Source organism: Microtus pennsylvanicus, chromosome 4 (assembly GCF_037038515.1).
Source record: "Microtus pennsylvanicus isolate mMicPen1 chromosome 4, mMicPen1.hap1, whole genome shotgun sequence".
Classification (NCBI taxonomy): domain Eukaryota; kingdom Metazoa; phylum Chordata; class Mammalia; order Rodentia; family Cricetidae; genus Microtus; species Microtus pennsylvanicus.
Genome location: NC_134582.1, coordinates 96,990,574 through 97,016,207, shown reverse-complemented (window position 1 = coordinate 97,016,207; position 25,634 = coordinate 96,990,574). Strand labels below are relative to the sequence as shown.

At 44.4% G+C, this 25,634-nt stretch overlaps 1 protein-coding gene across 2 annotated transcripts in view; it reads right to left on the bottom strand.

Moving 5' to 3' along the window:
- Positions 1-25,634, bottom strand: part of Slc22a23 (solute carrier family 22 member 23) — a 160,329-nt gene that overhangs the window by 104,572 nt on the left and 30,123 nt on the right. For both annotated transcript variants that reach the window (XM_075969913.1, XM_075969914.1), the window contains exons 2-3: positions 16,944-17,047; positions 10,306-10,460 (exon numbers count right to left, since the gene is read on the bottom strand). In XM_075969913.1, the coding sequence (XP_075826028.1) occupies positions 10,306-10,460; positions 16,944-17,047 (259 nt within the window). The remainder of the gene's footprint in view (positions 1-10,305; positions 10,461-16,943; positions 17,048-25,634) is intronic.

The following is a 25,634-nucleotide window of genomic DNA, read 5'->3' as shown; positions in this document are numbered from 1 at the left end:
AACCCTGTTCCCACAACTCAGGCGTGAAGCTGAAAGCTTCCCACTCAGCCTTCGCACACGGGGCCCTTACAGACTGGGATGCTGGGCTGGCACTTGCTTATGCAGAGGGGACAGTACACATTTCATGTCATTTCATTCCAGATGTTTGCTGGATTTGGCATGTTCTTAGACTAGTGATTGAAGGGTGGCTTCTCAACAGTTTTTTTTTCCCTAAAGCAGTACCTTGAAAATACAAACAGAGCAAGCTAGGTGCTGCTTAAGGGAATACCCCCCTCAGCAGCTTCCCTGACCTGGGAGTAACACTCACACTCGCCACGTGACAGGCAGCATTCACTATCATCACTTCAGCGAGCCAAAGAACACTTTAGATCAAAGCATAGCCAACAGTTGTCTTACAATAGGCACTTTTTTTTTTTGGTGAGTTAATATTTTTAAATATATAAAAAGGGAAATGGGGCATGGCGGTGCCTACCTGTCACCCCAGATCTGCAGAGGGTGAGGCTGGAGGAGTACTGTAAGAGTCCATCCTGGGCTACTGAGCAAGACCCTGTCACTAAAATTGTACACACACACACACACACACACACACACACACACACACACACACACACACACACACTGGTGGGAGGTGGAGGGAGCTAGGAATGTAGCTCACTGGTAGAACACTGCTCTGCTGTGCCTAAAGCCCTGGGTTCCATCCCTAGTATCACAAAATATAAAATAATCATATGGAGAAAATGGATAGCTGGCATATTGACACCATTATTTAGGGAGGAGATGGAGGTGGGCTGCTCGGAGTGCACGTAAGCTTAAAAGCGGCTACTTCTACTCTTTCCTTAGTACTTTTCATGGGTGCTCTATGATTGGTGGCCTGAGAATAGTCCAGGTCTTCCAAGATGACTGGCCCAGGAACATTTTTCTAGACTTCTAAATGGTTAGTACTTACATAAAGACAGACAAACAAACCCAAGACACAGACCCCCTGTCTGAGGCCTGGGAGAGTAGGAGATTACAAATCACATTCCTGGCTCCCTCTCTCTGCACACCTCAGTCAGCCTGCTTTACATTACTAAACTGGGAACTACCCTTAGACCAATCTCATTCCTCACTGAGAGTCCCAAGCCTGCTGTGAGCCAAAGAAACCCCCATCCAGAGAGGTCCAGGCAGGAGAGGAGGGGCTGCTTTTCTTCACTGAGGAATCCTGCCTTCAGCAGAATGGTGACTGTCACATTCCATCTTGTCACAGACAAGTCAAGGCCCACAAACCTCTCTCTGGAACTCTGTGACTTGAAGATCCTCCCTGTCATCTGCATGATCTCTTGGAGGTGAGAAAATTGATTCAAAGTAGTACAAGAGAAACTCATTCAAGACAACTAGAGAGTAGTGGGCTCAGTTTCCAGTCCAATGCTGGCTGCATCCAGCTCTTTATGTGTTGCTTACATGTAGTCATGCACTTGTGTGCACACTTTCATGCGTGTTGGGCAGAAGCAGGTGGTGAGTATGGCAATTTGTCATCTATTGCCTTCAGTGTGGACAACACAACACCAAACCAGAATGCACCTTGATTACAAGTCCGAATTCTCTGCATTAAAACCTGGGAATGTGCTTCAGAGACTTGAAAAGAAAAATCATTATTGCCATGCCTTACAATCTAGTTTTTCTACCTAATAGTAACAAACAACTGCTAACATCAAAAATTATCCTTCTGTAGAAGAAAATGGATGAGCTACATTAAGTTTTAATTTTGATGCTTAAGAATGGTTGAAATGGTAAGATTTATGTATGTTTTACAACAGTTAAAAATAATTGTAAGCTATTTAGAAAGATACATGATATAAGAACAAGATAGTATTCTGAGGCTAACGTGAATTAAAAAACCTATGTTAGAGGTATTTCATATTAATCAGGAAATTGAATTAAAGCTGCCTTTGCCACAATTACCTCCGACCTACTGGGCAGTTATTGCCTCATCCAAAGAACACTGTTCCGTGTCTTGCATCATTTGACAACATAGCCCCCTCCATGGCTCCCTGTTTACCTGCTTATCTAAGCCACCCAGGACCATTTAGGCCATTCCTTCCTGTCTTGCTCAACTGGTTCTTCTGCCTGCACCCATTCCTCTTCCTCACTCTGGTCCCTCAGCGATCTCAGCTATCTCATCAGCCACCTTCCGCCAAGGCTGCCGCTTTATGCTGAGGACCCACAGACCTGGTTCCACCAGATTCTGAACTGTGAATCACTAAAGCAAAGCTGGAGGATGCCCTTAAGGGACCACTGACTCAGCCTCCTAAAACAGAAGTCACCATCTTCCCTTCCCACATCCCACAGAGGAAGGGAGTGGTGTGCAGCCTCAAATCTGGAGGACTTGGAATCAAAAGCACGGGCTGAATCCCTCGCTTACATTTGGAGGGGGAAAATGGCATCTGTCTAGGTGCAGACAGTTGCCTGGCCATCTTTCTGTGTTCTCCTCACCCTCAGTTATTTGGCTGTGGATCTTCCCTTGCCCACAGCCCTGGCCTTTGTTCAGGCTCTTCTTCCTTCCATAGATGCCACAGCAGCCTCCTAGCTCCCAGCGCGGCCTGCCAGGTTGGCCTGCTTACAACTGCAGCCCAAGTGATTCCCTCCAAAATAAACATCTAAAAGCTTCCCTCTCTTGCTTGGGCTCCTTCGTTGGTTAGCTGTCATGGAGGACAGAATTTTCGCATGCTGGCCCAGCCTCCTTCTCAGGTTCTGCTAGTCACACGATCCAGATTCCAGGCAGGTCCTAAGGACCTACAGTATCCAAAATGCAGTAGGCTCAGCTAAATTCTAACAATCCACGGTACCCAGAAGACACTAGGCTCCAAACAAAATCTAATGATCCATAGTACTCAGAATGCACTAGACTCCTCTGGTCTATGAGAACCCTTATCAGATAATAAACACAAAAATCAAAGCTCAGAAGCTTCTTTCCCACGCTAATACCATCAGTCCAATCCGAGTCCAGCCTGATCCTCTCAGAGTCCTGGGAGGCAGGAAGATGTGTGCCTCTGCAACTCTGGAGCCTGACGGTGCCCAGGGTTTAATACATACCCAAACTGACAAATTACTACTTCCCTGGCCCTCAAATAAAGGAAGCTCTAGTTTGTATGTGAGCCCCCCTCCCACAAAAAAAAAAGTGTTGTTTGAAAGGGAACAAATCTGTCAAGGCACAGTGATTTGGACAAGAGTCACAGACGGCATGGTTCTACAGCTCTATATACTGTAAGGTAGCTTTCTCTCTATTTTCTGGCAAGACTATGGCTTCCTTTTCATTAGCAGTGGACCCTGGCAAACCAGATATGGTCTCACTTCCCGCCTATATGTTTGACTCTATTTGCTTTCAAAGTGATTGATAGATTTCATTATTTTATATTCATTCAAGAGTGGAAGAAAAGGGAGGGGTGGGAAGCAGTGTGGTGGGAAGGAAGTCCATTGCTCACTGCTCTCTTACAATACTGAACTCCTTCTAGGAACTCCAGCTTTCAGCTCTGCGGCCCATTCTCTCTTTCCAGGCGGAAACAGGGAATCCTCGGGGGTATAACAGGAGTCCCAGGATTTCTGTCAAGCTGCACCAGTAAATGCAGAGGGAGAAAGTATAATGCAGGCAGGGCAATTGAGGCCAAGCTGTTGACAGGAAAACAAAGGACCATAGGAAAGACGAACAGTTAACCATTAATCCTACGCCATCACTTCGCCTCTGCCCAGCTGGCCTTCATTGCCATCCCATCATCCACCAGAGCAGGATGAAATTCCACCAGTGTTAATGATTGAGTTTAGGATTCTAAGGTTGTAAAATTCTAAAACTGGAAGGATTTCTCTGTGTTCTTATTCTTCCTCATTTCCCTCCCACCATTTATTCTAGGAATGGACCCATGTTTTAGACACCTTTGAAAACCCATTCCCTACCTCCAGAGAAAGGGACCGGTAGCTGTCAGGATTTAAGCTATGTGTCGTGGTCACAGCTGTCTGAGAGATTCAAGCCACAACTCAGACCTCTTGATTTTCAGATCATTCTGTGGATTCTTTTGCTGTATAGACAGTTTTGTTTCAAAGTACACAGGCAGAAGTAGATTCCAGCATGACAGAACTTAGCACCTAAGGAAGAACACAACCTAATACCACTTTTTACTCTGTGGAGAACACAGTTAAGCTCTGTAATTCCAAAGCTCAAAATAGTTGCTGCCTTTTTTCTCTCTGATTTTTGAGATATGTCTATTGTTACCAAATCTAAAAGCCTCTAATAAACAGACACTTTTAGACCTATCTGCACAGTCAGGCAGCTGGCGCATGTTTTTGTCTTCTAAGCTCCTGCAAAGATGAGGCATTTGGTTCTTAGGGAGGTCTTGTGTTTCCATCTTAGCATGCAGAAGACATATCTCATCTGTACGTGCTCTACAGGCATTCACAAATAATTTTTGTTTGAAGGGCTGATATACTTTAAGAAAAAGTAGTCCTGGGTGACAAAGTATGGCTCCGGGCTAGACAGCTCATCCCCACTCCCCTGACTATCACCACAGCATCCTGTCTACACGGGGACTTGGCCACCCCATGATGACATAAGGAGCTCTGGGCTCTGATACTCAGAGACAGGTCAGGGGGAAGATTTAAAGACAAGTGCTCCAGTTTAATTTTTTTTTTTTGAGTCATCTTGAATTCATGGCCATGAATTCACTCTGCAGTTCGCATTATCCTTGAACTCTTGCCAATCCTCCTATCTCAACCTTCCAAGTTTTGTGATTACAGATAGGACCCACCATACCCATCTCCATTCTTTTCTGCTTATAAATTTACTGTTTTGTTTTTCACAATTAATCAGCAGGATTAGGAAATGACTGTAGAAAGCTCCACATTTAACCTGTGGAGTCTCTCTGATCATGCCAAGTGGAACTAAAGAAAAAAAATAAAAAGTTGTATGAGTGTTTGCGTGTGGTATGTGTTGAGGTGCATATGGCGATGCACATGTGGACAGCACAGGAAGGGGTCTGGTGTCCTCCACTGTCACCCATTATCTCTTCCCTTGAGACGTGGTCTCTCAAGGAACCTATCCTAGGCTGCTGGCCAGCAAGTCTTAAGAGATCCTCCAGTAAATCTCTCTATGGCTCTGAGGTTACAGGCACATGAAGTCATGCCAAATGTTTAAAAGATTATTTATTTTTTATTTTATATATATGAATATTTGACTATGCGTGTGTGTGTATACCACATCTATGTCTAGTGCCTGCAGAGACCAGAGGCTTTGGTTCTGCTGAGAGTGGATTTGCAGACAGTTGTGAGCTGCCATGTGGCTGCTGGAAACCAAATTCAGGTCCTTGGCAAGAGGAATAAGTGTTCTTAACCTCTGAGCCATCACTCCAGCACCTCCTCCAACTTTTTATGTCAGTGTTGGGGCTGTGAAGATGGGTCCTCATGCTTGTACAGGCTTTCTTACCCAAGGGGGGGAAAAGTCCAGCTAAAGAAAAATGGTTTATAAAAGGCCTATGGTAAACTCTGATTCAAACCCTTGGTGGAAAAGGCCCTGTCAGCAGAGTTGGCCCACAGGGGACCAGGATTAAAATTATAGCCCAGAAGGATTTAATACAGGAAGACTCAGGTATCAGAGGAGGAGAATTGGGCGAAAAAGAGACCCACCAAGCACATATTCTCATGGAAGGTGCCTCCCCCCAAACGCAAGGCAAATGTTTGCTCTCCAGTGCAGTCAACTACTTTCTCAACAGGCGATCTCCATTCTCTTCATTCCATAGCTCAACAATCTCCATTCCCTTCATTCCACATGTCTGCCGCTCACTATACTCGCTACATGGAGCCATTTGGTGCAGTCATTTAAGTAAAAAGTTAAAAAAAAAAGTATAACAGCTCTGTTGACTAAGTTCCTAGATTTTCAGCAACACAGACAAATGCAGAAAATAATACAAATTAGAGGACTTCAGAAGGATATGTAAGCATAAAAAAATACACAGTACAGTAAGAATACAAGTATCATCCTGCCCTGTGGATTAGAAGTTATCCAACCTTCCCTTGAGAGTTTAAACTCATCAGTGTCATGTCAGAGGAAAAAAACCAACACCCCACCTAGTGCAAAGTCCAGATTGTTTTCTAGTCTATTTAGCAATTAAATCAAGACTTTAGACGCTAATTTTGCAATGTCATCAGTAACTTAGACACCTTACAATTTCTCATCACTCTTTGATGATATATAAAATTTACTTAATTGTTTAGGCTGCTTAGCTAGGCTTAAGAAGAATTATTATAATGAGAATCACCGAGAGGGTTCTCAAGAAAATTATCATTCTTAGTTAAAAAAAAAAAAGTTATATAGCTACAATTCACAAATAAACAAAACCAAAAAAAAAAAACCCTACTACATCCAGCATCAAATCAACTTGAAAAACAAACAAAACAAAGCAATAATCTTGGCTATTATTATTATTTCATTTAAAAGGGATGTGTCCCATTATGCAGGCCTAGACCAGCCCCAAACCCCTAGTCTCAAGCCATCCAACTGACAGTTTCCTAAGTGCCACAGTAAAGAGGCTTGCCTTGGAGACAGATGCATCTTAAACAGTGCCGGATCACCCACCTAGCCTGTGACATTACCGTCTTAGCTGGGAATGAGGGTCAGACCACAATCAGTCACAGCTGCTTATGTAGCCATCTCTTTAGGCTTTGATAAGACAACTTTCATACAGAGATGGGGAGATGTGATTTATAGCTCTTGTCTGTGTCTCTTACAACTAAATCTAGTGTCCCACCATGTGTGAGTGGGTATGTGGGAATGCAAATACTCTTATGTTTATAGGTTTTAAAAAAAGAAAACCAACCCTCTGATGTAGCCCAAGTGTGTTTAAGGGCCTGGGTGCCTCACAATGGTCTTAGCAGCAGGAAGGCACCCCTGCTGTGGTCCTGCACAGGCCTGGCCTGTTCTCTGTTGCTCTTCAAATCCTTGGGAAGACGCCAATAATCTCTATTTTATGTCCTAATTACACAACCACTTATCCACTTGGCAACTTGAAGAAAACAAAAGTTTAAAAGGTAGAATATTTAACCACAGTGTACCTTAGAACAAAATCCAAAGCAGAAAAAAAAAAAACTAAACTAAAAGCTTAGGCAGTCTCACAAATAAAGCAGAAAACATCCATAGTCAGCATCATTTCTTTCTCCTTTCTTTCCCTTTTTTTTCTTTTTTTCTTTTTTTGGTTTTTCCAGACAGGGTTTCTCTGTGTAGCCCAGGTTGTCCTGGAACTCACTCTATAGACCAGGCTGGCCTCAAACTCAGAGATTCACCTGCCTCTGCCTGGGATTAAAAGCCTGTACCACCACTATCCAGTGACAGCATTCCTTGAAATGAAATAGCCTACCCTCATGGTAAACTACAGAAATCAAAATGGCAAAAACCATTGCTTTGCTAGTTCCACAGCCAAGCACATGCAACATTAAAACAGAATAAATCTAAGATCTGTTTTAACAAAGGCCAGGCCTTCCCAGCAGAGGTCATAAGGGATATAAAAAGCTTCTAGACGAAGGAAGAGAAAATTTGGGGACCATTAAAAAGGTTACTTGCAAATAATTAATGTCCAGAAGTTTTACAGCTGTCTTTGGAGCTAAGAACTACTTACCCCATGGCCCAACTTATCAGTGAGTCCTCTAAGCAAAATCACAGGTTTTACTATGGGCATATGCTTCGTGTGTAGAAAAAGCTACCAAGTTCGCTAATTGGAAATTCATAGCTCCCTGCCCTGTTGACTGAGAGCACCTCTTTATGACTTGTCACTAGCTCATGTATTTCTTCAAGATGATCCAGACAGAGATTTGGAGAGCTGGGTCACCCCAGACCAATTACCCATGTCTACCCCAACCTCATCTGCCAATCGTGACTTTGCTTCCTTTCTGTTCAATTCTCCATCGTCATAGAACTGACTCTCCAATGACTTGTCTGTCATTTCCTAACAAAATCCTCCCCCTCTTCATCCTTCCAATGGGTTCTCAAGCCACTGTTGACATTCTTTTGCTTCATTTAAGTTGTACTATCTGAAATAATCTATTAGCTCACACAGGAGGCCACTGTGTAATACTTGGACGTTTTCATTGCAATGGTATGTGTGTGTCATGATGTTTGGCCGTTATTCTCAACTTTAAAAATATATGTCACATTAAAAAAATGAGTTAATTATTTATTTGTGTGTGTGTATGTGTGTAGGCAACTGTGGTGAACAGAAGAAGAGGGTACAGGATTCCCCGCAGGTGGCTCTAGGTGCCGAGTATGAGTACTGGAGTATGAGTATATACTGCCGAGTATGAGTCCTCTGACGAGCAGCAAGCACTGACCACGGAGCCACCTTTCCAGCCCCATTTCATAATCACTTTTAATAATAGCTTACTCTACTTTAGACTGGCAGATCGCTTATACAAATATATACAAAATTATTGAAGACAGAAAATATTGCACAAAGATGAAACTAAGAGAGGACAGGACTTAAAGCTTGTGCTGTCAGTCCAACACAGGAATTACTTCTACCATTGCTTGGAAGGTTCTGAACTACTCGCCCAATATGGTCCACAGTCTGCTTCAGTGGATAAAGTCGTATGGTAACACAGCTACAGCTTCTCATTTGCATAGTATGTATATGCATGGCCATTTACCCGTTACAGTGACAGAGTTAAGTAGCTGTAGCAAAGACCATATGGCCCACAATGCCTAAAACTTTTACTATGTGACTCTTTTCAGAACAAGGGGCAGAGAACCAGGATAGATGATTCTCTACCTCAAAGACAGATGCAAACCCATTTCTTAGACTAAGTATGGTCTTTGTAGAACAAGAGCCCTCTCTCCAGCTTCCAAAATTCTTTTCAAGCTTAATAAACAAACAAAAAAAATGAATTGGTTTGTCAGAAGCCTGTGGTAATCTCTGACTCATAAGGCCCTACTAGAAGAGATGGTCCACGGGGAACTAGAATTACAGCCCAGAGGACTTGTGCTAAAGGAAGGGTCCAAGTATCAGACATGGAGGAGGGCAGGGCAAGAAAGAGGTCCATCAAGCACATATTCCCATGAAAGCTGCCTCTCTCAGATTCAACAGAAATATATCAGCGACTTTCACAGGGCCAACAGCACAATGATGTTTGTCAGTACAAGTCAGTAAGTCTAAAACCAACAACACAGTTCAGGTTATAGAAAATAAAGACAAACACTATAACAGGTGACCCATAAGAAACTATAATTCAGCTTTCTCTTAGAAAGGATGGAAGAAGATACTCTGGCCTTTCCCATATCCACTTTCTTATGGTTAAAATGCTACGCCATGAACTGATTTGTGTTTCTAGTGGGACAGAAATTTAGGTTACCTAAAGATGTCTTTAATATGCAAATTGAGTCGGTGATGGTGGTGGTGGCACATGCCTTTAATTCCAGCACTCCAGAGGCAGAGGCCAATCTGATATACACAGTTAGTTCTACATCAGCCAAGGCTACACAAAGAAACCATATCTCAAAAAAAAATGCAAATTGAAAAGAATTACATCTATTAGCATTTATTACTCTAGAAAGTACTACCTAATCAAGACCTGACTCCTCCCTGTTATCAACAATCAGGAAAGTCAGAACCTTATGTGCCCAATGATCCGACAGGTCTTTCCAGGGTGGCCAGAAGCACAAAACCAACCAGTACAATGTCTGCAGAGTCTCCTTCTCTTGTGGGCATGTGGCTGTCTTCCAGAGAATCGAATACAGGTAAGAAAAACATACCCATACGTGACCAAGGAGATCATGTGGGAAACAAACATGTTAGAGCCCCTGATGGCTTTTTTCATCCTATTTCAAAAGAGCAAACTACCAAGTCTTGCCACCTAATATGCTATACTAAAGCTGACAATTCAAATCCAGACCACTCACAGTCACATCCAAAAGAATATTAAAAATATAGATTTTGTATGGCCTCAAAGTAGAAGAAAAGATCTCAAGGAGTCCAAAATAGTCAAGGGCAGTTTACGCGGACTAGTTCTCTGGGATGCTCTGCTAGAACCAGGACTAGGGTACCCAACGGTGCATTCTAGAGTGCACAAAAACTTCCAGAGAAATCAGCAGCCCCCCCCATGTCTGCTTAAGCTGATCTCCATATCTCCAAACCATTACACAAACTTCCATTCTGCTTGATGCAGGCACTGAACCCCAGTTGGAAACTTTTTCTGTAACCACACAGACTTCAGAGTGTGTGTTTCTCAAGTGCCACCACCCCACAACTGGCCCAGAACCTCTCAGGCAGCAACACTTGGGCTGGTTTTCCTACTTACGTAACGCATACAGGGTGAGGATGATTCCAGCCAGGCAGAATCCTTCAAAGAACCTGAGTGTGCTGAACATTGTCACATTCACCGACAGTGCCACAGTCAGTCCAAAGATCAGAATGAAGATGATGGAAAACAGCAGTACCGGCCGCCGACCAACCCTGCATGCGAAGAGGGGAGAAGTCAGGCATCCGTGTTAAACAAGGCGGCAGTGCTAAGTGCTGAGACCCAGCATCCAGTGAGCACTCAACATACACTGAAGGGGTAGCTAAATGTCTTCATAGTACCTGTACCCACTTGCCTAGATCATAGCTTACTCCCTTGGGATAGAGGCCTCTTGTGGGATGTTGAACCATATACATCCTCCTCTAGGACTGAGAGGGCATTGCTCAAACAGCTATAGGGGAGAGAATTATGATGGTGACCATTGCTGAGTCTATCTCTGTGTATAAACAGGGATAGCTGAAGGCAAGAGAACAAAATCAGTAATAACTCCCCAAACACAAACCTTGACACGCCCAGCATAAAATGTCTTGAGAAACTGCTGACCTTTGGAACCAGCCCAAATGTCAACATGGACATGGAGGGAAGGTTTCACCTCTGTTCTCCACCTGTTACCTTGGGGAGGTTATCTTGTTTCACAGGCATCCTATATAGGTCCAGGGCTGGGCCAGCTGCAATTGGCTTCAGCTACATGGCAACATGTAATTCTAAGACGACTACAGGAATCATACACGAAGCCTAGACACTTTGGACTGTAAATAAAAGCTCTGATGTCTGACAGTAGAACCCGCAGCAAAGGGCAGTGGTATAGTGAGTTCACAAACCACACCCAGAGCTGATCGGTGCCCGATCAATGACCACTAGGGGACAATGTAGTTGGGGGCAATCAGAGGGCAGATGGGGCAGCCTCATGGAAACTGAAAAACCACGAGTTCCCTCGTCCCCATACTGACCATTCACCTTTCTCTACTTATTACAAGTAAAACTATGGCAACACAGCTGCAGCAAGCAAATTAATATTTAACACAACTGGCTTGGGTTTGGGCTGGAAGGATAACTGACTGAGAAGGTGGGGGGAGAGGGAAGGGAGGAAATGCAGACTGGTGCCCTCAATACCACAAAGGGTAGTGAAGTGGCTTTAGTTGTCCTAGACACTTATGACTTCAAGTAAAAAGTGGGGGGCCGGAGGGGGGGAGCCAAAGAAACAGACAGTAAAATTGTGGCTGCCTGGGGCAGGGTAAGAACAGAGAATGTTTATGAGCACATTTCACAATCTCTGCAAGGACAATGGAAGGGATGTAAACTCAGAGTGGGCAAAGGACCTAACTCTGTAAACACAGTCAAAATCACTGAACTGTGCACATTAAGAGACAGGTTTTGTACATATGCAAATGCTTTCCCACTTAAAGCTCATTTTAAAGATAAAGTACTGCGAGGCCTATTCCATCTCCCATAACTTTAACTTTTATAACATGTAATATAAGATATAACATAATATGTAAAACATAAAAGAAATATTTAATAGTTTTAAATATAAAATGTAAATATATAAAATACAACATTTATACTATAATATAAACACAAAGACTTTCTAATGGTCCACCCATTTGAATTAGTCTTTTTGGTTTGGGGATATGTGGCCAAGGCTATGAGTTTATAATAATGAAAAGCCTTTGTGTTCGGGCTGGGGTCACAAAGTCCTTACCAGGAAAGATCTCACAGATGCCTTTGTCCGTACCCAACTCACTCGCAGAAGTACATTTAAAGCATGGCTTACCTGTCCTCTTAATAGGAAGTAGAGTATACAATACAAATCTCTATCATCTATGTTTAATTCCCTGTACCCACCTCACCTGGGAATGGGCTCTGCTTCACTTCTTAAAAGAACAGGATGGGCCTGGCCTGAATCCCCAAGCTAAACATTTCAACTTCCAACCTTTCTGCACTTCTGCTATTGTTTGATATTGTCGTTCTGTGCAGCCCAGTCTGGCGAACCTAGAACTCTGTGTAGCCCAGGTGGACCTCAAATTGGTAGGTCCTACCTCCCACCTCCCCAAATCCTCCAGTCTCAGGTGTACGCTACCATGCCCACCTACTCCTGATGCTCAGACTTGTTTTTTTTTTTCCTATTCTCATTTTGTCTTAGAAAAGAGGATTGAGTTTTATTTTTAAATCTCATAAAACACATTCCACTTACCTCCCTCCTAAATGATGACTTAAATCAGTAAAACACACCTATCAATCATGGGGGCTGTGGCCTCTGAAGTCAGAACAAACACCTTGGTTTTGCATCCAGGCTTATACCACACCATCCCTAAGCTAGGTGAGAAAGGCCACACTTTCTCCACTGGTGTCTATGGGGTTTGTGTGGAAATGTGCCGGCAACTCAGGGACCGTTCGCTACATCACTAAGTGAGAGATACAAGCCTCCTATGAGCTGGTTCCCCAGAGTGGGATTCCAGCTGAGTGACAGCAAAGGCCCTTATCTTCCAGGATCTTCCAAGGTGTAATTATCTGAAGGCTCAGAAACTGGTCTTTTTTTTTTTTTTTTTTTTGCTTTTGGGGCAAGAGAGATTCTGAAAATGGGATTGCAGCTAAGGACCTCAAATTTGGTAATTTTCCAAGGAGAGTAGCATGAAAGAACTTGATTCCATTTTACTGGTTTTAAAGATGGAGGAAGGGGTTATAAACCCAGAACACACAAGTGGCTACTAGGGGCTAGAGAAGACAAGAAATTGACTGTCCCCTGAGCGTCCACAAAGGAGCGCTGCCCTGATGGTGTCCTGGTTTTATCCCAGTGACACCCATGTTAGGCTTCTGAACTGTAAAATGATTGATTTGTATTGAAGCTACCAAGCATGTAATAGCTAGTTACAGCAGTCACCGGGAACTGATACTGGGTCTCCAGACAGACATCCCACATCAGTGAAGTGACTAGCAGAGACCTGACTTACTTATTTATTCTGTTGGGATTTTTTTGAGACAGGGTTTCTCTGTGTAACGGTTCTGGCTGTCCTGGAATTAACTCTGTAGACCAGGCCGGCCTTGAACTCACTGAGATCCTACTGCCTCTGTCTCCCAAGTGCTGGGAATAAAGGCATGTGCCACCACTACCTGGCTTGAAGGAGATTTTTATTCAGAAATTGTTTATAAAAGATGGGGCAAGCTGGCAAAGAACCTGTAGGACAATATCCACTTTGAAGTTTTCTATCAGCAGGGATGGGGGTTGGGTGTTGGACCAGATAGTCATGCAGGTAAGAGAGAGGCACCGTGTACAAGGAACCTGGTTGGTATCCCATGCTGCTTTGCAGAAACAAATGCCTGAGCCACCTCCTCTTTCCTGGGGTTCTTCAGCTTATATCTCCCCAACTATGCCTCCATTCTGCCTGTTAACGCTATTACAAACACAGGCCATTCTTCAACAGAGCCCTGTCCTGAGTGTTTCACATGTAGCTCAACTAACATGTTGAAAATGAAACTAGGTCTTCCTTTTAAAAAATATTTTATCATTTTAAATATTTTCATGTGTGTATGAGAGTATGTGTGTGTGAGGTATGGTGTAGGTGTGTGTGGTGTGGTGTGTGTGTGTGTGTGTGTGTGTGTAGTGTATGTGATTTGTTGGGGTTGGAGGCGAACATCAGATATTCTCCTCTCTCTCTCTCTACTGTATTCCCTTGTAACAGGGTCCTTGGTTGTCTTGTTAGGGTTTCTATTGCTGTAAAGAAACACCATGACCAAAGAAACTTGGAAAGGAAAGGGTTTATTCGCTTTATGCTTCTCTATCACTGTTCATCATAGAAGGAAGTCAGAACAGGAACTCAAGCAAGGCAGGGACCTGGAGGCAGGAGCTGATTCAAAAGCCATGGAGGAGTGCTGCTTACTGGCTTGCTCCTCGTGGTTTTGCTCTTACAGAACCCAGAACACCAGCCCAAGGATGGGACCACCCGCAATGGGAAGGCCCTCCAACAGCAACTAAGGAAATGTCCTACAGGTTTGCCTACAGCCAATTCTTTTAGAGGCATTTTCTCAATTGAGGTTCTGTCCTATCTGATGACTTCAGCTTGTGTCAAGTCGACACAAACCTAGCCAGTATACTCCCTTAACCTGGTAATAGGCCAGCAGCCAGCAAGCCCCCCAAATCCTCCTGCCTCTGTGTCAAAAGCTCTGTGATTAGGGGCCATGTGGCCATGTACAGATTTTTACATGGGTGGTGGGGATTCTCATGGTTATGTAGCAAGTGCTCTTGCTGACCGAGACATATCCACAGCTCTAAAACTCAAGGAAAGCAGCCTACCACTTTAATGTCTGTCTATGCTGACTGTAATTTTAAAGAATCATGACTTGAACGACTTCCTCATGCAGTCCTGAACCTGACCCTGTTTTAAGACACGGCACTCCCTCAAATGGGGTGATTTCTCTGCTTCAGCAGAGAGCAAAATACAACCCACCCTCCTAACAGACAGGAGAGGTGGGAAGAACAAAGCTAAGCTGAAATGAAGGCCACTCAAGCTCCCCGAAAGCTACTACTCAAACATCAAACGTGTGATGCCTCCTTAGGACATCCCTGCTTGCTTGTCCAACTTAGCCCCCAGAAAGCTACTGCAGAGAACTGGTTGGTTTGTGACACCAGATTCTATGCACTCTGAGCAATATCTAAGCTCTTAAGTTGTCTGTCACCAGGCCCAGGCCTGGACTGTCACCAGAGAGGCTACTGGGTATACATGTGTAAGAAAAACCCCGACAGAACTTACACTTCTATCGATTCTTTAATAAAACCCTGCATTTCCTATTGCTCATGGAACCAGGACACTACAAGTGCTATCAAGTCTGCATTTCTCAGAAAGGAGGGCCAGGGATCATATTGATAAACATTTCTAATTTCTCTCAGTGAAGGTCCCTGGGAAGCAGTGCCTGCCAGATCAGTACAGCTCATCCTGAAAAGTTAGCAAGCCAAGCATCTGGTCAAATAAAACCTTGCTTTCCATCCTCAAAAACTAGACAGCTCCTAGCACAGGCCTACAGAGGTCACTGACAGTTTTAATGCTGAACACAAGAAATGTGCCCATGTGAAGCCCTAGAAATGGCGATTTAGCAGATTCTGGGCTCACAGGAAATCGCATTGTATATCCACACAAATAGACACTAGACAAGGAAGGAAATTTCCACTAGTTAAAGTGGCCTGAGAAAGCTCTGCAGCCATTCCCACTGCCCTGGCTAGCCTTCTCAGCTAACCGGGATCTGGAGGGCACCAGGAAAACACACACACACACACACACACACACACACACACACACACACGAATCTATCCCTTAGCATTCCTGACATTCCTATGTCAACAGGCCTGAGACATGCTGATTCACACACAAAAAAGATTATTGTGAAAAGAGTGGGGTAGGAAAAAGCCACCCCACATCTTTGTCCTTGGGCAGTTCCTGACATTAGGCAATTGTCTTCCCTCTTGGACACAGCACCACAGTGTTCTTGTGTCCAGAGAATGCCTTAAAGAAAAGTGTTGTGCCATGCTGACAGAGAAGCTGTTCTGGGCCCTGTGGTGTGGTGTCAAGTCCTGAATGCAGCTCACAGCTGAGTGGACTTGGGGACTGACTTAAACTTTTGGGCTCTAGTTTTTCAGCAATAAACAATTAAGGCTTGGAAATATCTGAAAGTGGCCTGGTACACAGTGATTTGTAAGCAATGGGCTCTTTTCAAAAAAAAAAATATTTATTTTGATGTGTATAGGTGTTTTGCTTGCATGCATGTCTGTGCCTGGTGCCCTCAGAGTCAAAAAGAAGTTTACCATGTGGGTGCCAGAAACTGAACCTGGGTCCTCTGGGAAAGCAGCCAGCTCTCTTTACCACTGAGCCATCTCTCCGGCCCCTAAGCAGTAGGTTCTAATGATGCCATTATCACTATTCAGGATCCGTCTCCTCATGGTCCTCCTCATCATTTATTTCCTCCTGAACCACATATTTTGATCTGGAAACCCACTCCTTCTGTCCACCTAAAACACATTCCATCTCATTTCTAACTGCTACCCTTCCCTTGTCCACACGGCCACACATTACCCAAGGGACAGCTTCTGGCTAAGCTAGCGACTATCTCTCAGATGAGCTGATATTTTAAGGAGCTAATTCAAACTGACATCTACCTCCATTCATAAGGTGAAGGGACTCCAACTCCTTCACTAAATTTTTAGATTTTTGGCCATGGAGTATCATTTATGTTGCTTGGTTGGCTTCATGAAGTTCAAGCAGTCCTTGGCCCCAGTCCCCAGTGACTACAGGTATATTCCACTTCACCCAGCTCTCCAATTTTTTAAAAATGTACTTTGTGCATCCACCCACTTGGCACCCAGCTGTGCCTCTCCATGTTCCTCCCAACTAAGCATAAGTCATCAGAACCAAATGGGGCTGCAGGCTGGTCTTGAATGAATTTACATCCTCCTTCCCCCTGCTCTGTCATGTGTAGCGGTCAATTCTTTTTGGCCTCTGCATTCTCCAAGTGGCAGCTTCTATTCTGGCATCACTGGCAAGCAGAGCAAAGGCACAGTGACTCTGGGTTAACGCTGACCACTCCTCCTTAGCTAGCAAAGGTGTGCTGAGCCTTCCAAAGGTCCATGTGTCAGGTGTGTTGGTACTCACCAGTCAGCAATGCATCCAGTAATTAGGTAGCCAAAGATTAATCCAACCAGCAAGGAGAATTTAGCGATATGGACCTTCCAGGCATTATCACACACAAGATCCCACTAGAGAGGGGCAAACAGAAGGTAAATCAGAGAGACGCATACACATACACACATCTAGTGGTGCTCAACCACAAGGACATTACAATAACCCTACCAGGGTCTTGGCATTGCTGTTGGGGCCATACCACATGTGACGCTAAGAATATCTTCATTAGACTGCTGAAAATCCAACAGGGATTCTAATTTGCCCACAAAATGAAATGTGTGCTTTAGTCTAAACAGATTATCTACATCTGCAAGGAGTGACACATGAAATCTGTGGACATGTGTGTCTTCTGTTCCCAGAACCACAGGAAATCGAGGGAGAGGAGAATGGCCAGAGAAACGGGTGACAGCTGGCGACCAAAGTCCTTCACACCCCACAGAGCTGCTGCAATCCAAGTGATGGGAAGGTCTGGTCACGTTTTCTTATGGGGTGCTATAACAACACAGGGAAATGAAAGGCAACATCTGCATTCCCACGTTGTTATACCGGCTGAACTGCAGTCTCAAAACAAAAAATAGTGAATAGTGAAGGCTGAGCTATGAACTTAATATATTTTCTTTTTTTTTTCTTGTAAATGCTCTTGTGAATTGTGTTGTAAGGCTACCTGCACCACTGGAGTCTCAGACTTGGTCAATTTTGTGCAGTTAAGTTTCGTTATTTAATCGGAAAAATGAAAATGATCCTCAGGGCTGGGGAGATCATTCAGTCCATAAAGCACTCATCATACAAGTGTGAGGATCTGGATTTGAATTTCCAGAGCCCACATAAAGCTGGTGTGGTAATGCAATCCCAGAGCTCCTGCAGCAAGATAAGAGGTGGAGACAGGGGAATCCCTGCAAGCTTGTGGACCAGGTAGACTGGCATACGCAGTGGCAAAGGACAGAGAGACCCTGTCTCAAAGAAGATAAGTGAGGACAGGCACCCGAGGCTGTCCTCTGATCTTCACGTGTGTTATAGCATGTATGTATGTATGCCTACTCACACACAAACATTCATGCACATACAAGAGAGGAGATAGGGAGGGAGGGAGAGAGAGAGAGAGAGAGAGATCTTCAATGACTATTTTTTCTATTTATCAAAGTGGAAAAGGACTGAGGCCCACACACAGTGTCCCTCTAGGTCAGAGGGACAAGGAAACAGGGAGTGAGTGGCTAGTGCAATCAGGACTGGATTACCCATCCTTGCTGTTCTGTGTTGCCATGCTCCCTTAATGGCAGAGAAGCCCTTCTGGCTACTGTTCCACCTTGGAGCTTTTACCCCAGGTCAAGGGAGATACAAAGGTGGGGAGGGTATTGATCCTAGCTGGAGAAATGACCCATCATGGGAAAATTCATGAATGATAGGACAAGAGGCCGGAGGCAGTCAGGAATGGTGAGGACAAGGGGTGGAAGGCACAGGGCCACAACCTGAACTGCCTTTTTAGGTGTCTCTTCCTGTGATCTGCCTATGGGGAGACGCAGAATGTAATTTCATGGATTCTGGTACCCTCAGGTCTGACTGTCTCCACACTTCTGGAGCATCTGATGGAGACCAAGGATGACAGCTATAGGTCTTGGCTTTAGTGGAATTTGGAAAAGACTGTCTGTATCAGCAATTGCCAGGAAAGAACTGACCTAGACGGAGAAGGAAGGGGGCACCTGTCACTGCTTTGACATCTGCCCAGGACTCTTTGGGATCCTTGATTGCCCATGCTCCATGGCAGGATCCAGAGGCTTTGAGAGGGTAACACACTCCTTCCTCTACTGAGTTGGCCCCAGATGGTCTGAATCAGAGCTAAGGAGGGAAGGCCAAAAGATGAAGCACAAGCCACACAAAGGGCAAGAAGGATGGTTTGAGGCTCGTTTTCTAGGTGTATTCATATGTCTGGGGAGGAGGACCGTTGGCTGCTTGGAATGCCATGTAGGTGGTCAGATGCTACAGAACCACAGGGACTCCATCACCTGGGAAAGAGCAGGAAATGCTGATTAGGGGGCCCCATCCCCAATGCTTGGAGTGAAAAACGCGTGCAGGAAAGCCCAGCAGTGGAGGCTGACGAGCTGTTCCCATGAGCCTGAGCCACATGGACCAACTGTCCTGTTTCTGAGGACGCCATAAGTTTCCACCCTGCCTTTCCAGGCCACCGTGGAGACAGCCTGTGAGCTTCATCACCCCAGGCTTCAGTGGTCTCCCAGGAAGGAAGAGGCTAACACTCCACACACATCAGTACACTTCATCTACTTGTTCCAGACAGCTAAGCTGGGCTCTTGAAGCCAGCCTGGGAAGCCAACATGCACTGATGTTTCTAGAAGAAAAAAATGCTAATAAACTACCTTTCTAATGCTGGGAGGGCAGACTTGGCCTTAAAACACGAGTTACAGCTTTGTCATAACCAAGGTGTGTGTATTCCGTTTTCCCAGCTCCATTTAAACATTCTGCGAGAGGCAGCACCTGCACCCATCAGCTCCCAGCTCCACCACACCTGCACAGACTTCGGTCTGGCATATTCTTGGCAAGCGCTAAGCTTGCCTGACCTGCGTTGCTGTCTGGGAGAGAGACACCAGCTGCCATCTCTTTCATTCAGTCTACTTTTAACTACTTTCCCATCTCCACAGACCTCCCATTGATGAGTTTACTCAAGGTTAAATGTTGCAAAAGAGTACATTATGTTTATACTAAATGGCCAGGAGACAGGAGACTTTAATAAAAAACATCCAGGGAAGTGGGGAAAATAGCTGGCACTGTTGCCAGCTCAGTCACCTGAGCAATTACTACACCAGGCCTGGGGCAGCCATGACCCAATTTAGTTGCCACCTAATAAGTTGTTCAGTAGTCACCTCAACATGACCCCTATCAATTAACAATGCCAGAGTGGAAAATTAGTAGGACATGGAGAAAGACTGAACCACTCACACTGGCAATAAGGAAAGGAAGCCTCGTTGGCATCAGTGAGCCCGGCCTCTGTGGGGACTCACCCAGTGCCTCACCCACCCTGGGGTGGTAGGCCAGGGAATCCAGGGCAAGACTGCCACCTGTGCAATACAGCTTCCTCAGCTGGATACAGATCTGAGTCAGCAAGCACAGCGCCTAGGAGCACCCAGCAGGCTTAGCAAGATTAGGGTTACTCACTCCGGGGAATCCACCTACACTAACACCCTGGTCGTGCTGGGGCCCACCCTTGAGGCACATTCCATTGGGCTTGGAGGGTGGGTAGGAAGGTGGCGGGTAGGGTGGGAGTGGGGTGAGGGAGGGAGATGAGGGAATCTATGGAGTTGGCTCCCTTGTTTAACTTCTACCAAAAAATGTACTGGGCACATGAGGTGCGGCCTCGCACACTCTTATCTTTTTTGAAAAATCTACCAAGGAATTTCAGAGGTATGAGGAAGCTCTGAAATCACCTGGTTCTCAAATTTGTTCTCATTCCTATAGATAAGATTATAGTGATTGGTTACTCAGTTTACTAAGTTTTTGAGATTTAAAAATAAAAACGTCTGACTAAGGCAGTGTTGTAAAAAGTCTAAGACCAGGACTTAATGAGCTTGGTTACCGCCCCTCCTCCTTGTCTCTTTCCTCCATCAATCAACCACCAATACCAGTGGAATGGTGGAAACCTTTCAAGTATATCCTGAACATGTCCCCGCGTTCCACTGTGGCTATGCCGTCCTAATTTCTAGGGGTGAGGGAGATGCTCACTGGACAGCCAACATGGCAGAAACCTCCTTCTGGTTTACCTTCCTGAAGTACAAACTATAGGGCTAAAAACACGACTTCTGGACCCTTAGGGAGGTTTCAAATATGGTTTAGCATCTGCTAGTCAGGTTCACACAACAAATAACTCTTCATGCTACCTCGTTCTGATCTCAGGGCTGATGAGCTGAAAGAGAACAAGTGATTGGGGAGCGGAGGGGAAGTTCTGCGATGCTGGTCAGATTCGGTAGGGACCGGGTGGTCTCGGGGCCTAAAAGTCTGATGACAGCTTTACAAGAGTGAGATCCTGGAGCCAGTGGCCGGGACAATGACTTCCTAGTTTCTAGGCTTCCAGAGGAAACACTGGGCAGGCTGGGCATAAGGTGTTACGCTGGGAATCCTTCGGGAGCTCCGGCCTATACTCCAAAAATTTAAGAAAAGCTGTTGCCCTGCATTTAATCCCTGTCTCCTGCAATGCCCACAGCAGTGCTTGATTCTTGATTGAGTCCCTTCCTTGACTGGGTTTCCTTGAACTATAGTTCCCAAGGAAGATGTAGGCTGAATCCCCACCCTCCAGAAACAGTACATCCTGGCACAGACTCCATCTCCTGGAAACCATCCCCTAGAGAACAATGGGAACAGCCCTCTAATGAAGCAAGTTAACACTCCATCAACTGGTTTAACAGGATCATAAAAGCTTCAAGCCACAGCCCATTCCACCATCCCACTCGGCCACTGTACTCGCTTCAGAAGCTTCCTGCAATGCCACAGGGGACTCTGGCCCCAGACTTAAGGGCACGATGAGTGATTTTACACATCTCCCATGACATAGCTGGTTTTTATGTGTTCTGTTCAAAAACTGACTTAAGAAAAGACAGGAAAAATCTGGTAGGCTGCTTTTTGTACTCATAGATTTAAAGGACAGACTACAAGAAATAGAAGTCGTATCATTTTAAGGCAATTATCAAATTTCTCGACTTGTTAAGAGTGGAGACTTGTCACCAAGAAAACTAATCATGTTTCTGAAGAAGATGGAAAATTGGGACATAGAGAAAACAGTTTTCAGTAATAAGGAATTCTCTAATAAAATTTATAAGAAAAATCATTGAAAAGTTGGAAGAAGATAGGTTACTATCTGACTGTGTTAAGAGAAATTTCCCAGAGAAATGATGGGATGGGGCTCGAGAGATGGCTCAGTGGATATAAGCACTGGCTGCTCTTGCAGAGGACCAGGGTTCAGTTCCCAGTACCCACATGGCAGCTCACAATGGTGTCTAACTTCGGTTCCAGAAGATCCATTGCCTCTTCTGACCTCCACAGGCACCAGACATGTATGTGGTACACATATATCCATACATGAAAGCAAATATTCGTGCATATAAAATAAAAATGCATCTTTTAAAAAGACTAATATGCTTTGAATTTAATAGTTACTATTTCATTAACTTTAAGTAAGTTAAAATTTCCATGTACCAAAAATATCATAAACAAAATTATAGATATCCATATTCATAAAACTACACCCAAAGGTCTCACATTTAACTAAATTGTTTCCCCCTGGTTTTATTTTCTTAGCAATATAGACTAACATACTAAATGGAAATGTGGGTGCAGACCCAGACAACTGACAAAACATGGAGTATAAATGGGTTGGAAAATAAAAACACTCTGGAAATATTTGATTCTGCTATTGAAAATCTAAACTAAATATATGTATTTAATTTTCTAAGGATGAAATAGGAACAAAGAGGTACAGAGCTGCACAAGGTGTAACAGCAGGCACCATTTTTTCTGGATGAAATCTAACAACATACAGACCATCCCTTTAAGCAGTATCTACTCTCTGGCCCAGCAAACCTCACTTGGTGTAACTTTTTCACAAGGAAATTAGCAGAGATGCTCACAGAGGTCCCTGTGCAATGGCATCACCAGCTGTCATTTACAAGGGCAAGACATGAGTTCCTGAGGGAAGGAACTCATGCTTTCAAAAACTAATGACTAACAAAAACTTTCCTTGTGTATTATGGTGTCAGAATGAAAAGAAGTGAGGACAACAGCTGCTGTGCTCATGAAAAAGGGGCATCCCAAAGCATCCAGGCCAGACAGGGCTAGGGAGATGGCTCAGCAGGTGCAGGGGCATCCCAAAGCATCCACCAGAATAGTGCTGGGGAGATGGCTCAGCAGGTGCGGGGGCATCCCAAAGCATCCAGGCCCAGAGCAGGGCCAGGAAGATGGCTCAGCAGGTGCAGGGGCATCCCAAAGCATCCAGGCCAGACAGGGCTGGGGAGATGGCTCAGCAGGTGCAGGGGCATCCCAAAGCATCCACTAGAACAGGGCTGGGGAGATGGCTCAGCAGGTGCAGGGGCATCCCAAAGCATCCACCAGAACAGGGCTGGGGAGACGGCTCAGCAGGTACAGGGGTTTACTGCCAAGCTGGATGACCTGAACTTGATTTCCAGAACTCACATGGTAGAAAGAGAACTGACTCCCACATACTTTCCTCTGATCTCCACAGGTCTGCTGTTGTACATGCACTGAGCATAGATGTACATACACAACACACACACACACACACACACACACACACACACACACACACACTGCAAGCATATATAAAAATTAAAAAAAAAAGGATGCGAGAGTAGATTGGAAACTGAGTTTTATTTTTTAGTTTATACTATTCTTCTGTTCCCTATACTTGTCATGATTAACTGTAAACTATAAAACAGGAAGGAAAAATGATAAGGGCAAGACAAAAATCATTAAAAACAAAACAAAAAACCCAAATGAATATATCTCCTTTCACTTTTACAGGGATCTATATTTTAATGCCATCTAAAACTAGAGTCTGAGGCTAAGGTTTAGTTGGCAGAGTGCCCATGAGGCATACACAAAGTTCTACGATCTATCCCAACATGGCAGAAAACCTGATGTGGGTGGGACAGGCCTGTCGTCTCAGGTGAGTCAGGAGAATCAGAAGTTCAGCGTTATACACAGGCAAAACATGGAGCTTAAGACTAGCCTAGGATACATGAGACCCTATCCCAGTCAATAAGTAAATGAACTAATAATATATTTAGAATAAACTTGTTTTGAAAATGTTTGGTTGTCAACAGGTATTTTTAAAAGATAGAGAGAATAGAGGCGGGTACCGTGGGACATGCCTGAAGTCTTGACTACCCACAGGTTGAGAGTGAGGGTTATCATGAACCCAAGAGTTCAAGGCTAGCCCGGGCTAACACATCACACTGCTGTTTCAAAGCAAGCAAGCATTTTAAAAGAAGCGTTGCAGCAGGCATGCATGGTGGCATGTTCCTTCAATCCCTGCCCGTGGGCGACACAAACAAATGAATCTCAGTGAGTCTCAGGCCAGGCAGGGCTACAAGTGAGACCTTGTACAATCCAAAATGGGATTGGGGAACTTGAGAGATGACTCAGCTGTTAAGAGTACTGGCTGCTGTTTTAGAGAACCTAGGTTCAATTCCCAGCACCCACGTGGCAGCTCACAGCCATCTGTAACTCTAGTCCCAGGAGCTCAGACACCTCTTCTGACCTCTGCAAGTACCAGGCACACACATGGTACACAGACATAATGCAGCCAAAACACTCATACACATAAAATAAATGTATTGTTTTTCTTGTAAAAGAAGCAGATTGCAATAAACTTCATAGCCTGATAACAGCCCATGAACTTTACTTCAGTGTGTCTGTCTATTCAATGAATGTAAGTTCTCCCAAGGTCTCATCTCTCAGAGTGGGGGTCCCCAAGTGAGCTTGTTGTCAGTAGCAGACCACAGGGCTTTGCCTGTCACTGTGCCAGCTGCCTGTTCCGCACCTGAGCACAATCAGTTGAGATACAAAGAAATATATTCAGGGCAATACCACAAAGAAGACAAAATGGCTTCAAATTCCAATGGTTTAAATGAAACAAAATCCCCTACTGGGTTGCAGGAATGTAGAGAAATATGGGGGCCATCACTTTTCCCCTCCAACATAGCATTTCAGAGTCTCCCAGGATCCAATGTGTTATACGCTATGGATGGGCTGTGCTATGCTGCATTTAAACTAGAAACAACAGGAATGGTAAGAACATCCACTCATACACATATGTGCACACAATAGAAGCATACACACATACACATGTGGAAATTAGGCACATAAGGACCAAAGAAATAGTCTCCATAAGCCAGACTGAAGGAGTGTGTGAGCTACAATTAGCTTCTCCACATGTAGGCAGCCAAGGTCACCATTTTTAGTATTTCTATTCTAGCAGTATATAGAATCTTTTTTTTTTTCTCAAAAGACTTCATCAAAATTCAGGATATACTGCCTAAATTGAAAAACCTCCAACTCTCTCTTCAGTTTTGCTTCTAAGCTAGTCCTCCAGTTTCAGGCGGCCTGCTGTCAACAGTAGCCAACACAAGTGCCAATTAGAGCTGGCATGCTAGGGAGCTTCCTTGAATGACATCATCAACATCCTTGCCAGGTACTCTGGGGAATTCTTTATTTTCTTTAAGCTTTGTCTCTGGTTTTTGTTCATTGCTACTGCAATCGCCTTTCACCTTTATTTTTCCCATTTAACTTACTGCCAAAATAAACAAACAAATAAATAAATAACTACAGCTTGCTGGAGAAAACAACAGAAAAAAATGGATTGCAAGCTTGTCTGGGCTAAAGGGAGGATGTGTCCCTCTTGGAAAACCTGTACTACAGCTTTATTTATTTATCTGTCTGTTTGTTTTGAGGGGCACCCAAAGCCACAGCATTGAAGCTAGTTAGGGCTCTTTTAAACACTCCATAGCCCTGTTTTTATGACTAACAGTGTGATTTTTCAATTCATCCAAACCCCAGACAATGCTTCATCTAAATGGTATTCCTGGGGATGGCGTCTCTGCTTTCACGGCAGCTCTCTGGTGCAGAAGAAGAGCAAACTGTGCC